Genomic DNA, 18,427 nt, shown 5'->3' with positions numbered 1-18,427 from the left:
ATGCAGTTATTTTAATCCTGGGAGCAATAGACCTTTCAAGGAATTTTTATATATCCATCACTATTAGTAGGAAAGAAATAAAAATATACAAGTTGAACCTTTTTAATTTACACAGTAGAACACTGTACAAAAGACTTTAAATAGGATAGCTAATAATTGCCAAAGTCACAGTTGTGCTAATATAGGATTTTTGTTTTTGTTTTTGTTTTTTTGTTTTTTGAGACAGGGTTTCTCTGTAGCTTTGGTGCCTGTCCCGGAACTAGCTCTTGTAGACCAGGCTGGCCTCGAACTCCCAGAGATCCGCCTGCCTCTGCCTCCCAAGCGTTGGGATTAAAGGCATGCGCCACCACTGCCCAGCTTTAGGATTTTTTTTTTTTACATTATTAGAAACCTGCTTGCTTTTCTTCGGCTCCCTATATACTGCAAATGGCTCTGGGAGGAGGTGGTCAGGTCCTGTTCAATTCAGATGAGAAAGATGCTGAGCAATGTCACTCTGCATCTTACAGCTTCCCCGGGAGTACAGGGTGCAAGACAACAACCCCAAGCCTGGCTTCTCTGCTTCTGCCCAGCAGCTTGCCTCGCTTGTTTCCTCAATGCATGCATTTCTCATTCGATCCTTATAATAAACTCAAGGTGTACGTGGTCATCGCTGCCCTAGATGGGAATCAGGACTCTGACTGGGCAGTCTCTGTGGATCCTGATAAGGAATGTACACTGATAATACAACCAGCATCTGGAGAGCTGAGCGGGTGGCTCAGTGGCTGAGGTGCTACGCGAGGAGGATCTGAGGGAGGGCCCGCAGCAGCTGTGCACAAGACCAAGAGCTCTATGTACATGTGCCAAGGACTCTGGCTGGGGAAACAAGAGGATCCGGGGCTTTCTGGCCAGCCAAACAATGAGGAGGACAGTCAGAGAGAAAGGCATCCATTGCTGACCTGTCCTCCATATCATTCATGAGTGCACATCCCAATACATACAGAGAATCTGGCCTCCATATGGTGCACGAGTGAGCACCCCAATATGTACAGAGAATAAACATAAAAAAGAAAAGAAACTTAGAATATGTCCATTATTAAACTAATATTAAGTTAGTGAAACTGTATGCCCGGTACATAGTCAGGGAGGCCACAAGAACAGGGCAATCTCCCTTTGAGGTATCTATGTGTGACTTCCGGAGCCCACTTTCTGCAGCTCCATTAGCATTTTCCTCCTCTAACTAGGCCAGAGAGTCTTGGTCTTTATCTTTTGTATCCAAGTTAGCCGAGACAGGCTGGAGACGCCTGTTTCACAGGACAGACCAATGCACTGTGCCAAGGGATGAGGGAACTAGGCAAACGCAGTGTGACTAGTAGAAAGTGGAGTTTTCTTCCTCTCCACACTTCTCCAGAAGATCGCAGGCTCATGTCAACTTGTGAGGCCAAGTTCTGCCATCTTCTTGTCAGCTCTAGCATGGACACGGCCAGCGTCCACCCTGGGATCTCAGCTGACATAAATGTACCATTCTACACGGAGCAGGAAGCCTCACTTCACATTCCATAGGCGTACTGCTGTGTGGGGGCTGCTTATTGCTTTCAATAAGATGGAAGTGGAGTGTGTACATCTGTAATCGAATCACAATGTCCACATATGAGCAGCAGAGACGGGCAGCTGAAGGCAGAAAGCAAATCAGCTTCAACGGCTGCACTCTACTTAGCCGATGCAGGCATGGGTGACAGTTTCGGAAGTGAAGAACACTATCTTTGCAGGGTTCTAGAACTTTTTTTCTACTCAGATAAGCCCAGAGTCTCTGCTCTCACTGCCCAGGGGTGGCAATGCCTGGCATCTGTGCAGAGCTCCGTGAGATGGCTTCAGCACTGCACGGATTCTTAGCTCTCCGTTTTTGCACTGGACTGAGGTCTGTACTGTCCACAGTGAAGTGGGCTCCATAGAAGGAGCTGGGGTGTTTCTCCCGAAATATGATGCTATTAAAATGAGGCGGTGGCAAATCTTTGCCATTTTTGCTCAAGGCTTCATGGTGTCTCTCTATCAACAAAAGTGGATTTTATTTTCAGGAAACTACATATGCAAAACATTGGAATTGCTAGCTGGGCAGGGACCAAAGTGCGGGGCAGCTCTCCAACACGGCCACTCCGGGTTGGTTCTCAGAATGTGGGTACTAATGAGGAACGTGTTGGTTACTTCGGACAGCCATTTGTTACAGCTCCTTTAAAAATAAACATCTGTTTACTACTGAGGAGGTAACAATCACAGCTCCCCACTTGCTAATAAAACTCCCATAAAGATGGCTTTATTTATTCTCCGGGGTATTTATAACTTTCTAGTTTATTTTTTCACAGACTTAAAATCAAGCACGCCACCCTTCCGACTGGCTTTCCCTACAGAGGAAGGCAGATTTGTTCTCACTGGTGCCGGCAATCTTGGCTCTCGAGCAGTGCCGTGGGCGAGCCTGAGTCCCGTAGAAAAAGCACCCACTCTGAAGCAGCCTCTCTGCTTCCCACATGGGAAGTCAGTCTGAAAAAACTCTCAGCCCAAATGGCAGAAACTAAAAAACAAAACAAAACAACTGTTCCCTGACTATATAGCATGCAGGAACAGAAATGAAATCTATTTAGTGGCTGGAGAGCTCCTTGGAAGTGTTTTGCTTGCTAGCCTACCTCCAGATTTAGTGAGAGACCCTGCCTCAAGGGAACAGCAGGGAGAGTGAGATATCAGGACACTGGACATCCTCTGGCTTCCGTGTGAACATGTGCGTCTGTGCATACATGTGTGTACATACCACAGATACACTCACACACAAGCAAAATAAATCTAAACACACAAAACTCAAAATCAGGAAAGAAAAATCTTATCTCAACTTAAACTAATAGTGAAAATAAGGTACCAGAAAGTGAGCAGGGAGCTTCATCTGACGTCAGGACACTCTCCACTACTGACCTGGCTACTGGAGAACAGTCTACTTTCCTGCTGGAGAATGCAGACTCAGGGCAGCTGTCTGAGCAGAGGGAAGGCAGGAGGTACTGACTTGCTGCACACCAGCAGACACAAGAGAGCCACACCTTTTAGGATGCCCAATCTGGTCTGGTTCTTCTTCACTTGCCTTGGAATGAAACAGCAAGCTTTGGGTTCGCAGTTATCAACTATTCACCTGATGAAATTATCAACTATTCACCTGATGAAATTATGCATCTCACTTTGAGACTTGAGAGTGCGGGAAAGGACAGTTAACGTCCATGTGTGCATAGGAAAAAGTATCTTAAAATTATTCCTGGAGACACCAGGAGAAGAGAGAGTAAAGAGTCATACATAAAAGAAAAACATGGAAGAAGCTGACTACTTTATGAAAGCAGATCACACAGCCAGGGGTGCTGCCCCAAGGGAGTCGCAGTTAAAGCCAAATCTAAGGACACAAAGCAGACAACAGGACTCTGGGCTCAGATGTGTGGAAGGAGGTAAATGAAACCCCCGAAAACTAAGACATTCTGATGACTATCTTCAGAAAAATCAAACAAGATGTAACCCACCCAAACCGAGACTTCTAACGGACTTGTGCATGAACAGAGCAGTGTAAATCTTAGTCAAAGCCACCGCAGCAGAAGAGGAAGTCTGGCTGGAGCCCAGCAGCGGAGCGCTGGCTGCCCTCACCCAGTACTCAGGTAAGGGATATCAGAAAAGAAATCGTGCTACGATGCCTACTTCTAAGAAATTGTGGCAAAAACTAAACTCAGGCTGAAGAGAAGAGAAGCACCCAAATCTGGGCTCATATTAGACCTTTTGTTCAAAATGTGCTTAAAGCAAGGAAGCTGACCAGACAACATTTTCAGTTAAAAACTGATGAAAAAAATGTCAAGCCTAGCCAATTATCACAGTGTTACAATAATTAGGACATAATTCTTGGTATGAAAAACTCACAAATACAAACACCTAATAAATTACTCAGAGACACTCTCCGAGAAATTAAAAATTTAAAAAAAAATTAGAAAATAATACTTTTAAAGGAAAAAAGGAAGAGCATAATTATTTACAAATATATTATAAAGCTACTTTAAATCTTTTAAAAGTGTAACAAATTTCTTAAAATTCAAGATTTTATCAAACATCTTCATACACTGAATGCAAATGGTATTTTTGCTCTTAATTTTTAAAATGATGAAAAGAGAATATATTTTAAAGCCTTAAAGATAACCTATATTAACAGCCAACAAATATAAAAGAAACATAAAGCATAAAATTATTTAAACATAGTAATAAACACCTTGAGTAACTATTATAGTAAGTTCAAACTGAAAAAATTATCTTAGTAGTAATCTTAGATACAGAGTCTAACATTGTATATTTTTTACATTCCAATAAAAGAAAATGTTTCAACTGGCTTTGTTAGATGTAGGTAAACACTTGGTACTACAACAAAAGTTGTCAAATATTAACATCAAAGTATAACCTAAAAGAAAAAGGAAATCATTGCTAAATTTCATGTGTTTCTAATATAACATCGAAATAGACAAAAATAATATGGAAGTATAATTAACTATAAATCATATAAATTACAAGGTTTGAGAAAAATGAATAAGGATTCAGAACACTTAAAACATCAATTTAGTCACAAACACCCATATCAATCTACAATAAAAGCATCATTTTTCAAAAAATTGGTTGAAAAAAACAGTATCTGATCACAATTCAATAAAATGATTAATAAAGTTACAGATCCAAAGCCATTGCTCCAGTTATGCAAGTCAAAACGAAAATAAAACAGAGAGAGTGGGAATCACAGACTATTTCCGGAGCGACGCCAGCGAGAATGCTAACCACGTGGGAGCCGGCAAAAGGCGCGGTTCTGAGGGTCGGGTCTAACTGCCCGCCCATCGCAACGACAAAGGACGACAACCAACTAAGCACACGTGGTGGGGCGCTGGCACACGAACACATAAACACGCCCCAGGAAAGCAGGTGATAGTATTAATAAATACACCACGGCGAGCATGGACAAATTAGGTAGGGGGAAACTTTCTGTTGGGTTTGCACAGCAAACTAACAAAGCTCTGTCCTTCCTCTCCTGAAAGCAATTTGGATCTATGTGCTTCAGGCTACCATTCATTAATCTAAAAAAAATAAAAAAATATAAAAATAAGGAAGGAAGGGAGGAAGGAAGGGAGGTTGGTTGTGAATGAATTCTTAAAAACAGAACACATGGGGGTTCTGATGTTGCAAAGGTCAAGACCTGCAGAGGAGGAATGCCAGCTACCAGGAAGGAGCCAGCCTGTAATTGGTCCTCACCTTTCCCACACAACCCTGCTAAGTGCACACCTGGGGGAAAATCAGGCTAGCAGGCTCCACACCCTGAAGCTGTGACCTCCTGACTGCTAATTTAACTTCTGGGCCATGTGACAGGAACCTCTGGCGCTGACGGTTGGAAGGGAGCCACAGAAACAGGAGTAAATGAACCCTGCAAAAGTGTCTCATCATAGTAAGGGCGGAGGGAGCTGGAGACAACCCCACTGCAACAGGCAGACTTGTCAGCATCCCCAGCTCAGACTCCTGAAACACAAGACAGGTGGGCCACAGAAGAGTTCACAGGTAATATGCTAGAGTTATCATTTTGCTAACGATTACTGATACTGATCTACTTTCTATATTATACTTAAAATTGACTCAAACTACTGGGAACATAAAATAAAAAAATAACATTCAGGCAACAGACAAAAATTTGATATTTATGATGACAGGTAGGAAAAAAGAAAAAAGGAATATAACTATCAAGCCAAGAGGGCAAAATTTCTAACAGGCATTTAAAGAAAACAAATGGACAATAATCACTAATGAAGTCACATAAAGACTCCCATAATAATGTATTTAACAGTGAGGTTGGGAACTAGGCTGCTGATAGAAAACACATTTGAATAAAAGTATACAGAATGGATAAAAATAAACAAACTCAGATGCTATGAAGGGAATGTCAGGCAAAAGAAACCCGGTGATGACTTTTACTATTAACCAAAATAGAACTGGGGCAAAGTAAATAAATAGGATGGGGTAACAATGCTGACTGTAAGTGCAGCTAATAAAAAAGTTAAAATACATAAAACTAGAAGTGACAGGATTGTAAGGATGGATAAAGGGCAGTTGCTGACTTTAACATGGACACCTTTCAGAAACTGGCAGATCAGTGGACTCAGCTGTGGGGGAATAAGATTTTCAGGTGTGTGACTTTTGTTTATGCTGCATTTATTTAACTCTGAAGCTTTGTTACTGGGTCTGTCTAAAACACCTGATTTGTCTAATAAAGAGAGGAATGGCCAATAGCAAGACAGGAGTAAGAAAGGTGGGGCTGGCAGGCAGAGAGGATAAATAACAGGGGAACTCTGGGAGGAGAGAGAATGAAGAGCAAGACAACAGGGAGAGGAGGACATGGGGTCAGCCACCCAGCCAGTCATGGAGTAAGAAGGAAAGAAGGGTAAACAGATGCAGAGAAGGGTAAAAGCCCAGAGGCAAAAGACAGTCAGGATAATTTAAGAAAAGCTGGTAAGAAACAAGCCAAGCTAAGGCCAGGCATTCAGAACTAAGAATAAGCCTCCATGTGTGATTTACTTGAGAGCTAGGTGGTGGCTCCCCAAAAAGCCAAGAGAGTAAAACATAGCACAAGAGTCAGCTATGGAAGGAGAGGGGCTGACCAACCCTACTGCTTATGCTCATTTCCTGGAGCACCAGGTTCTGGGAGAGAGGGAGCCAGAGCCTCTGGCTGTGTGCACACTGGTGAGCGCACCAGGCTCCGATAGCTAGCTCTAAACCAGAGTCACAGGGCCCTCGTTAAATCCCATGGGACACAAGACAAAACAAAGTCAGAGTATAGAGAAGATTACTGTAAGGAATAAGGGAGACAGGAAGAGTCTATGGAAAATCAGGAGTGACAGGTGGGGAAAGTGACAGATGCATTACGTACACACATGAAATTATCACAGAAAAAATTTCACAAGAAATTTCAAATGAATGAAAAACTTTTTCCACAAAATGCACAAAACTCAATATGACAGAATTTCAGGATCAGAACTCCCTATCTTCAGAAACGATTAAGCCACTTCAGGCAGGTCGTGTTTGACGCAGGAAGTCTCTCCCTCACACTGAGGCTAGATAGTCTCTGTAACAGCTTTTAGTTATGTCAAGTCATTTCTTCCATTGCCTACAGCTGGGGAGTCAGGCAACAGTGAAGGGTGTGCGCAATTCTGAGGGTTTGGAGAAAACACTCTAAGCACATATTGTTATAAACTTGAATTAAAAGAGTATTAGCATAAGAAAGATGTCATTTGCCCACAAATCAACTTACTAATTTGAGTACAATAAAATAAGAGGAAATTAATAAAGTGACCCGTTTCCTTGAATGAGATGAGACTAACGTAACTTTACAGAGAAAAGCCGGCCTGGAGATGCACAGGTCAGCGGTAGACACAGGGCTAATGTCAATGGGCCTAGGTGCGACTTCCCAGTACCAGTGAATGCTCAGCCCCAAACGAGGCCTCTCAATCCCCCCTCCCCACACAGGTCTCAGGGAACACCGAGGAATAAGGGGTAAAGAGAACACAAGAGCCAGAGGAATGTTGTAAAATGCTGTCACCTGCAGATGACACGGTCATTGCACTCCTGAGCCCACTGCAGTGATGGTTACGATCTTAAGACCAGGTCAGTCAACACTCCAGCAGGCAGCACTAACTGGAACCTGTGTTTCCTCAGGCCCCAAAGGAAACGACATGCAGGTAGGACGGGGTGATAGTCCTGGGTGAGATCTGAGGGTAACGGGAGGGGTGAACTGGGTGGCTAGGATCAAGATATATAGTGTACATGCATGAAATTGTTAGAGAAAATAAACAGAAGGAAAGTTAAGATAGACCTTCTTTACTACTCACTGGCGCTAACGTCTGAAGAAAATGGCAAAGCCTTCTGAGCAGAGGAAACAACCCTTAATAAATGTGCTGACCATGGTGTCAATTACGTGAAGAAATCAAGTCAGGCGCACTATACAATGAATTCTCAGTACATGCCTGATGCCAATTAGTGAGTATTTAACCGCTAACTAACTGGCAAGAACTGTTCAAACACAGAGGGCACAATCTGCTGAAGAATCATGATCATAGAATCAAATTGGAAAACATAGCTGACCTAAAGGAAGACTGGGTAAGGTAGTCACAGCCTGCGGCTTTGCCAAAGCAGCAAAATGGATATTTTTAAAGTAATTAAGAGAATCCCTCAATACCAGACTTGGGGGAGAAAAATCTATCTGGTTCTCTATCTGCCCACTAAGGGTCAATCTGGGCTTTTCTTGGACAGAAGAGCAAGCTCTTCAGTCCCAAGACTAGCCTAGCAGACTCCCTTGCCTGGGCGTGGATGAAGATTCAGCAGGCGGAAGACAGTGGGCGGGATAGGTAATCATCACCCCTAACCTCGATGCAATTTTCGGCAGGGCTGCATCTTGCAAAGCTGCGGGTATTGAATGGATTCTTTGGGGTAGAGGAGGGTGTTGGCTTCCTGCTGTGTCCGTTCCTTGGTAGTTATATTATCTGTTCAAGGTCTGCTCACTGAATTCTTCAATGGAACCCTTTGGGCACGTTATTCTTATTAGAAATCTGTCTACTTCAGGAAAACAAAAAACAGCTTTCTAGAGAAATAACTGCACTAGAAGAAAGAGAGTATGGCCATGTGCCAATGCATCTGTAAAAGTAAAAAAATATACATTGTAACCTGGATGTGTCCCGAAATGACGCCCAAAGTTACAAACTACTACTGTGACAGGTGACAAACATCAAAATTGGTGATAGTAGAATGCAATCTGCTAACATTGTACTCTCATATTTAAGACTCAGACAATGTTCTTGACAAACTTTAGTCAGGAAACAGATGATTCTTGGTTCATTCCACAAATAAAAACACATTTAACCATGCAAGGAGCAGGCACAAGCAAACGCTGTGCAGGCCAGAGCTCACCTCTTTGAACTTGTGACTGAGCTTGTTTGTGTCCAGGTCTGATGGGGAGAACATGTCCTCATTCTCCGGGAGCTCAAAGACTTCAATGGCCATGTCACCACCAGGAAGAGTGGGCCCGACCTCCTCCTCCTCTTCATCAGTAGCATATTCTCCAGTCTGAAAGGCAGAGGATTTCAGAAATACCGCTCTCCTTATCCTACACGGAGTTGTTATTAAAACAATCATTTTTGTAAGAGAAAAGCATGTCACCAAATGGCAAGAGTGTTAATGTTTAAATCAAGCATGCCTCATGCACCCAATGTTATACACAAATGTTAGTGCAGAGATCCAAACCACCGCAGAGACATGTGCGTTGAACAGTGGACAGCATCAGCAGTGAGAGCTGCTTCTCACTCGAAGCATCTGACAGTTTTACTAAATACAATCACATCGCTAAGGAAATAATTTCTTTATTACGTCTGTTTATGAGTGTGTACATGGGAGGGCACATACACGCTACAGCACATAAGCAGAGTCTGAGAGCGCTCTATGGAAGAACGTTCTCTGTTTCCATTATGGGCGTTCCAGGGATTGAACTCAGGTCATCAGGCTTGGTGCCACACACTTTTACCGACTGAGCCATCTCAACAGCCTCGGGAACAAGTAAGGCCTTTAAATTCCTACTTCCTAACCCATCTACTATCAGGAGCAAGGAGGAAGGGATCAGAGGTCAAAGATTTACAGAGTCGGCAACCTTAGCAAATAAACTTCCATCACTCCAGAGTCCGACCACTCGTGTTCTGTTTGCTAATGACAGAGGCATGAGCTGGTGAAGGACAAACCCGGGCCTTCTAACCATACAAGGGCCACGTTATACCTGCAGAGGACTCCAATGAAACCATCTTGTCACATCTTAGTCAGTCACCTAAGTGTTTAGATTTCTAGCTTTTTCTTGGAGAGCCAAAGATCTGTTCACACTCTAAGACCATCTCTGCCGTGGTGGCCAGCTTAGATGGGGCATTCACACCCTAGCTCACAACTTCATTAACTAGTGTGCTGCTCTTAGCTTGCTCCTCTCGAAGGCCAGGAGAACCCTGTAGTTATTTGAGTTCATGACCTATGAAATAAATGTATGTCTCTGTCACTGACTTCCTCAACATTATTGGAAAGTAACTCCACTTGGCAGCACCAGGGTATGAGGCTATAATTCAAAATAATTGCCTGACATCTTTACCTTATGTAATTTAAGGATAAATCACAGATTCCATGGGTTAAAAAGACCAAATTCATATAATTCATCCCTGCTCCTGCAGGAAGTAGCTTTTTCAACACAGAAAGTGCAGATATGAATTCCCATTGCCTTCAAGCAAGCCTTCATACACAATGGGGTGATGGATTCCTTTGATTAAGCAGCCTCAGCTCTGTGCATTGCTCTCCCTGCCACTGTGGGAGATGGGTTTTTACCTTGGCAACGAAGGAAATCTGGTCATTCGCCTCCAAGTGATCCTTCCTAGTCAGGAAGGCCAGCATTTAATTGCCTTCAGACGTCTCTTTTCCAAACAAAATAATTGCACTTTGTCAGCAGTACAAATTTCTTTCTCTCTAAACATCATGGCTGTGCTCCGATTTCTTTCCTAGTGCCTCAGCATTTCTTTAGCCATGGATCTGAGAAGTGGACAATGTCTACTAAGACACCTGTGAGTCACTGACGCGGACAAACTGCCTCAGTACCTTCTGGACCCTTCTTCCTCACACACGGACTATTAACATGGAGACCACAACCTCATGGCATTTGTCTAAAGAAATAAGGTTAAAATTTTTCATGTAAAAACAGCAGTTTTAAAACCAGCCACAGGAAAGCTAGGTCCCTTCCCTTCCTTTCTCATTCAAGTAAATTAAAGACAACTTAACTGGAAGGAAAAGAGGTTAGTATGAGTGACTCATTCCTTTGAACATGCTAGAAGTTTAGGATTCTTTAGACACTAGTCTCAAAAGGCAGGTCTAACCTGTGCCTACCACGCAGGCCACATAAAGACAACTATATAAATGGCCAATGCAAAAATCATAAGCTTAAACTATTATGCATTTTCTTTTGAGATTCTTTTCTATTTAATTCAATTTCATGTATTTTGAGCATGAACCGTGTAGATTACAGTGTCATGTTACAATGGCACAAAACATTCTTGGGTCAACTTTAAGTACTATTCCAAGTATCTTTGACACTACCCAATGGAACACAACGATGTAGCCTATTGGTTTTAGGTAGCTACTAAGACACTCTTCATCAGAATCAAAAGTGTAAGCAATTCTTACTTCTGAGAATAGTTCTGGCCTTGTTTATGATATCCCTCATCATAATTATCTCTGCAAAAATATGTTGTTAAGATTTCTACATGCTAGCCGGGCGGTGGTGGCGCACGCCTTTAATCCCAGCACTCGGGAGGCAGAGGCAGGCGGATCTCTGTGAGTTCGAGACCAGCCTGGTCTACAAAGCTAGTTCCAGGACAGGCTTCAAAGCCACAGGGAAACCCTGTCTCGAAAATCCAAAAAAAAAAAAAAAAAGATTTCTACATGCTTATTTTGTACGCTTTTTAAAATTTTTATTCTTACGTGCATGGGTTTCAGGTTTGTTGTAAGTGGAGTCACAGACAGCTGTGAGCTGCCATGAGCGTGCAGAGGACCCAGGTCCTCTGGAGGAGCTGTCAGAGCTCTTAAGCACTGAGCCATCTCCCCAGAATTCTAGTTTCTTTTATTTTTGATTTCCCAAGGTTCCTTTCTTCCATAAATCCAAATCACTCCCAGCTCTCCTGGAATTGTAACTCTTTCTACCTTTCCCACCAGGCTTACACGCGTCCCGAAGCCAAAGTATGTCTTTCCGTGTCTCGAGTCCCCTTTATTGCCATGAGTCTTATTTCTTTTAAGCCCTGGAGAGTGTGTGGCTTGTAAAACTGTGGAATTCTCTCTCACCAACCATGTGCAATTCCTACTGTCGGCAGCTTTGAATGCTACAAAACACCACAAACATCTGGACGGAGAAAGCTATGTTTAGCAGACAAAGAATAATACACTCTCCTGACTCCTTTATCTTTATTGAAAATCTTAATGATTTTTATGGTTACCCTGCAAAAAAATAAATGCTATGGAACAAAAGATTAGCAACATGTTGTAAACCTCGAGGTAAGGCCAAACCCACTGTTTGCAGAGAAAGACGAACAATGTCTTACAATACCACCTCTCCCCACCCAAAAAAGCTCCACGAAAGCTTCCTGCCACCACCTATCTCCCTGGTAGCCAGCTTCCTGCCTACTGACCAAATTTAAACTCTTTAAAACAACTGGATTCTTGGCATTCTTCTTTTCACTGTGTAATCTACTTTAGATGTGGCAAGGGCAGTTCTCAGTAACTGAGAAACGGTGAACATCCTTCCCTATGTTCTGTTTACCTTGTTCACAATTCCTTTTTCTTTTTCATGGTCTCATGATAAGGTTGTGGAGTAAAGAATCCTACTTTAGAAACTTAATGTTTGTCCAGCAACATGCACTCAACAGCTAGATGACATGGGTCTGAATACGCCATCTAAATTTGGATAAACAGACTCAGAGATTTCACCCAAGGGCCAACAGTTAAGTTGAAACTATTACCTAACAGATCCCTGAAACCAGCATTCCTCCTTGTATGCGCTGCCATTACCAATCTACAGAAACAAAAACTTGGCAGGGGAGAAAATATCAAGAATATACTTCTTTATCATTTCTTTAAATGTAAAGTTTCCCGGTATGAGCCTGCCGTGTTGAGATCTACCATTCCACAGTTCTGATTATCATTAAATTCATTTTGAAGTTGTGTACATGTGTCTGCTGGGATCCAAGTTCTGGTCTTTGCTTTTCCTTGTAGTATGCTCATCCTGATCAAGCACAAAAGAAAAAAAAAAAAAGAGGAGTTCCCTTTGGGAGGACAGGGAATCAGGAGCAGCAATGGCTGGGGATTATAAAAGAGGGATCACTGAAAATCTAACACATTTTTTTTTTCTCTGAAGTCTTAGGCATGTCCAGCACAGTGACAAATCTTCTCCTGGGCTCAGGAACCTGCTGGCTGTTGCTTCATGCTTTCTTTCTTTAAAAAAAAAAAAAAAACACAGCCAGAATATATAATCACTAAAAGTTAGAAAGGATGAAAATGACTTCCACGAGGGAAGAAAGGTGTCAGATTCCCCTGGTTTCTTTCCTCAGCCTTCACTTGCTCTTCTCACACTTCATTTTATGACCTCTGGTCTCACTCTTCCGTCACTGCTTCTCCCACTTTCTCAAGACACGAATGCTTCGGGCCATAGAGATTTTATTAAATGACAATGATAAAGAGGAGCGCCCTGTCAGGGTACACCTCTGGGTAAACATAGCTTCTGCTTGGTAGGAGGAAAAGCATTCAGACAAACTGAGCCTGGAGCACACACTAGAGACGCAGGCATCAGCCTATGTCTTACTGAAGGAACGGAAACTTCCGAATCTAGCAAGACAGTGAAGCAGGGTCCATAAAAGGATCATAGTTGTGTGGTCACGTACATACGGGTTCAAATGCTGGTTTTGAGATTTTGCAAGTGAACTTCTAGACCAAAATTTTGATTGTTTCATGTGTCAAGCGAAAAACAAACAAAGCAAACAAAACAAAACAACAACAACAACAAAAACCAGTTCCTTGCCAGGACAAGGGCGTCACTGTTAAATGACAGGGTGCCTAAAAAGCGTTTTACGGAAAGTTACGGCACCTGATAGATGGTGACAACAGTTGGTCGTTGTCATTGCTGTTGTTGGGACCAGTGCTGCAGTGGTGACACCCTCCACGAAGTCTCACCAAGCCTGTATCTGGCAGGCAGACGACACTAAGCATTTCTCTTGTAGGATGCCAGTACTCTGACACAAACCATTCCTTTCCTACACCGGTTCCTTCCTCATGTTGTCGTATGAACCTGTTAATAGCAAACTCAAAAGTCCTGTGTCTCCGTATGTCTCGTGACACCCTACCGCCTGTCAGCCTGGTCAGAGACGCATGTGGACTCACATCAGAGCATCCTGGAGCTGTGGCCAGTAAGACGCACTCCTCTTCCCTATGCCCCAGTGCACACCTTCATCTCTCAGAACACTCCGTCACATCTGCCTTTTCCCATCAACTGGAACTTCCTCAACTGTGCCAGGTACCGTTTATCCCTCTAATCCCAGGGGCCAGTGACTGTTTGGCACCTAGTAGGCCATGAACAAATGTTTGCTGAATAAATTAAGACAGTTGTGGTCACATCTGTACACCATGGCAGAGTCTGATTTTCCTGTTAATCTCAGCTTTCCAGTATGAAATACAGTTAAGCACAGCTGCAGCTGAGGTCTTAATGGCCCTACTGGGGATTTTTTCTTTTTAGGTTCAACCATTTGCAGTAATTTTTGTTGTAGCAATGTTTACTCTGGTAAATTCTGGAACACTAAACAGTGTTAATCATAAAAATAGCCCAAAATATGCAGTCTGTGGGAATTTTTTGCTGGATTTGAATTCATATATATATACATATATTCTCAGACTCACTTCTGAGATGAAATAAGAAAGAACTTTCTCTGCAGAGCAGACCTCAGATGAGACACTGATGCTCACAATTCTCCATCCAGTAGGATTTTAGCAAAAGCAAATTCGGAACATAAAAATCCCCCACAAAGGCATCTCTTTCCCCATGTTGGGCCAGTGACTTCTGTGTGGCCTGGTTTTGTAACACTGGGCCACTGAAGACTCCGGACGTTATCTGCAGAGCTGTGAAACACTTTCTTCAGCGACTGTTGTGAGAATATACAACAGCGACACATTCCAGGTTATACCACTGCCAAGAATACACTCAGAGCCCGTTAGTACCTGCTCATTTCCCTAGGACAGCCACAGAGAAGTGCAGGAAGAACATGCCACTGGGACTGGAGAGAGCGGGTCTCCAGAAGAGATAGCTTGCATCTCTCGTGGTCTATCTTGCAGAGAGCAGGTTACAGATTTCAATGCCTTAGGCTATTGAGGACTTGGGGAAATACACACATGCGATACTGGCCTGTGATGTGTCTTCACGACTCCTCATTTACTCGGTCATTCAAAATGCATCAGTTTTTTTTTCCTTTTTTTTTTTTGTTTTAACTTTGTTCCAGCTAACAGTTCTGGAAGAGCAAAGTTAAGGTACCACCTATGATAATGGTCTCCTCAGCGGCCAGAGATACAAGCTGGTGAACAGTGGCACACAGAGAGCCTGAGACAGAGGCAGAGTCTGTAGGTGATGCGCATGCACTGGGGACAAGCAGATGTGCGCGTGTGATTACATGTTCATCGAGTCGCAGTCTTTGCTTCTGGGAATGTTTCTTGCTTTTTATATCATTCTTACTACTTAAGTCTCCATAGATAGAAACGTATTTTAAAGGTCTATTTTTATTATTGTAAAATAAGTGTGTGTGTGTGTGTGTGTGTGTGTGTGTTTGGGGTTATGAGCACATTACTGTCGAGGCCCTTGGAGGCTAAAGGCATCAGATTCTCCTTGGAGTTATAAGTGGCCATGATCCACCCACATGGGTGCTGAGAACTGAACCCGGATCCTCTACTAAAGCAGGAAGAGGTCTTAGCTAATGAGCCATGGCTCAAGCCCTCAGAGAAACATTTAAAATTAATACCTACATTACTCATCTAGTCCGGAGTCCCCAGCTTTCAAGAGCTCAGTTCGTTTTACTGTTGACAAATTATGATTCTAGCATTTTTAACTAAAGGTCTGGAAATAAAATCTCTTCCATCTACTCAAATTCAGGATTCCTTTCTTAAGTATTTTCTGTTAATTTTCTTAGCTCATTAATTGGCATTGGATTTTTATGTTTTCTTTAAAGTCTTTATCTTCCAGAAATAGAAGGCATACTCAAAACCAGGGTCACTATTTCCTGCAAGAGTGTCTCCATGGTAAAGCGACTCCCAGAGCCCCTGCTTCCTGTGCTCTACTGGAAACCTTCCTCTCCAGTGCGGACTGAGCCTAGCAACTCAGCTGAAGCCAAACACAAGGGAAGTAACTACGTTAGTTACAGGAAGTGTGGCTTCTGCCTCTTTTGTCCTCTTGCTTTCTCTGAGTTCTTAGTAGTGGGAAGCAGGAATCCATCTTGAGAGCAGGAAGAGGCCACATTACAAGGTAGCGAGATGTCTGGCCACTGGCCAGCAGGAACAGGGGTCTGCCAGCAGTCACATGAAAGAGCATGGGGTGGCTCCTCTGCATCCTGTCAGCAGCTGCGCGGGAGTCTGGACGCAGACCCTTTCCCAGCTGAGCACTTAGATGACCACAGCTCTGGCTGACACCTTACTGATGGCCTTGGGACAGATGTGGGCTTAGAAAGATCCAGATGAACTGGCTCAGAGTATATTGCAGAAATATTTATTGGGGGGGAGGGGGTACACATAAGAAGGGGGGCGGCCAGCAAGTCAGGGAAAGTAATAGGGATGTGGCTTTGGAAATGGACAACGGGCAAAGGCTAGACAGATTCTGGAGGATGGATTTGTCTAGATTGCCCTGAACAGACTGTTATAGGAAATCTGGAAGGCAGGGTTGCTAACATGGCCGAGTGTTCAGAAACAGCATCAGCTTCTCAATGAGATGTAGGAACTATCTAGGAAACGGGAGCATGTCAGCAGGGGAGTTCCGTGGCATCAGGGTGTTGCCTGCCTGCCTGTTTTCCTATTAAACAGGAAGGAAGCAAGATGTGACGGCTTTAAAAGCCTACAATTAAGTTTAGAATTAAGAGGTGGCCGCCAAACCCAAGGTCAAATTCAGGAACGGCTTGCCGAACCTAGTTCTCAAGTGGAGGCTAGTTCATTGGGCTTCTGCCTTAGGAAACGCCAATTTGAAGCCCTATCCACAGGCAAGGCTGCCACTGCCCTACAAGAGGCACCATTTCTATTCATTCTAAGGCTGTAGACTTTCACTGAACAGTTTGCTCCCAGGGCCTGTGCAGAAGGGATCTGGGAGGAAGCCGTCTCTCACACTCTCCACGTCTCTTTTGTTTGTAACATGTGGGAGACTAGCCCATGAGAAAGGACACACCTGTGGCCGCACTGCTCAAACTGACCAGGAGACACGAGAAGGGGATCCGCTAAGTCTAACAGCATGGACTTCTGTGGACGGGATTCCAAGACACAGAACACCCCAACCTACAGTACTGACACCATGCAGACCCCACTGACCCCCAATAAACAAATCTGCAAACCTTCAGGATTACCGTAGAAGCCTGTTGCACTGACTTTCTTATTTGTCCTAAGTCAAAAATCCAGGGAGATCAGGGAGCACCAGTAAAATGGATAGACGGGGCTTCAACACATGCAGTCTAGAGGCCTGAGACCCTTCCTGTCCACAATAACCGCAGCAGGCTGGAAGCAGCTGATAGGAAAGCCCCCCCAGGACCAAGGAGGCATCAGTGATCCCATCTAACTGAACAACTTGCATGTGGGCATAATTGCCCACAGAGTGCATTAAATCCAGAGTTCTCCCTCAGGAATTCTCCAAGTAAGCAAGGGTAGCAGCATTTTGGAAGGAATCTCTTCAGCCACCTGAAGGCTATAAGACCTAAACATGCAAAACTGCATCTCCTTCAAGTGACTCCTATCACCATGGAGCCAGGTAAGACAGTGAGTTTTGAGCCAGCATCCACAGAACTAGGACGTTTAAATATCCCTCTGCTCCAAACTCCCCAGTAAACCCAGGGTCCATGTGGACTGTCAGGAATAGTCATCTTAGAGCAGCGGAGGCCAAGATAGAGGGGAGGAGCTAACAGGATTATGGAGGTAGAAAGCAATCCATGTCCTTCACAAGGCATTCTTGGTGCTTAGTGTGGATTCATGCTAATACTGTGATTCACAGACCACCCAACACACTTTCAAAGGCAGTCCGTAACTGCTGGCATCATCACCTACCCAGCTAGGTCTCCGGCTCAGCAGTCCTAACGCTGACTCCACATAGGAACTGGAATGGATTTCTAGCTGGGGAACCGGCTACTGCACTGTTGGGGTAACGGTTCTCATCGTCTCATTTTGATGTGAGGAGTGGGTTGCTGTCAAGGGTGATGAGGTCAAGAGCTTTTCCTTCTCTACTGGCAGTTGGAGTCCAAAGATCTACCTCTGAGTTTCCACTGGAGTCTGTCATAGAGAAATCTCCCCGACAGGCCTAACATTCCAACCCCAGGTGTGTGTGTGTGTGTGTGTGTGTGTGTGTGTGTGTGTGTAATCAAGACAGGGTTTCTCTGTGTAGCCTTAGCTGTCCTGGAACTTGCTTTGTAGATTGGACTGGACTTGAACTCACAAAGATCTGCCTGCCTCTACTCCCATGTGCTGGGATTGAAGGTGTGTGCACCACCATGCCAGGCCCAACATTCCTTTCTAACAGTTAACATTCATACAAAGATGTCTGGTTTGAAGACAAATCTAAAATTTGTCTAACAGACTG

The 18,427-nt window shown here is 43.7% G+C and overlaps 1 protein-coding gene across 15 annotated transcripts in view; it reads right to left on the bottom strand.

Moving 5' to 3' along the window:
- Ppp1r9a (protein phosphatase 1 regulatory subunit 9A) overlaps positions 1–18,427 on the bottom strand; it is a 280,271-nt gene that overhangs the window by 57,246 nt on the left and 204,598 nt on the right. For all 15 annotated transcript variants that reach the window (XM_075953721.1, XM_075953722.1, XM_075953727.1 and 12 more), the window contains one exon: positions 8,971–9,126. In XM_075953721.1, coding sequence (XP_075809836.1) covers positions 8,971–9,126 — 156 coding nt within the window. The remainder of the gene's footprint in view (positions 1–8,970; positions 9,127–18,427) is intronic.

This window comes from Microtus pennsylvanicus, chromosome 19, assembly GCF_037038515.1.
Source record: "Microtus pennsylvanicus isolate mMicPen1 chromosome 19, mMicPen1.hap1, whole genome shotgun sequence".
Classification (NCBI taxonomy): domain Eukaryota; kingdom Metazoa; phylum Chordata; class Mammalia; order Rodentia; family Cricetidae; genus Microtus; species Microtus pennsylvanicus.
This window is presented reverse-complemented; position numbering and strand designations above follow the sequence as displayed.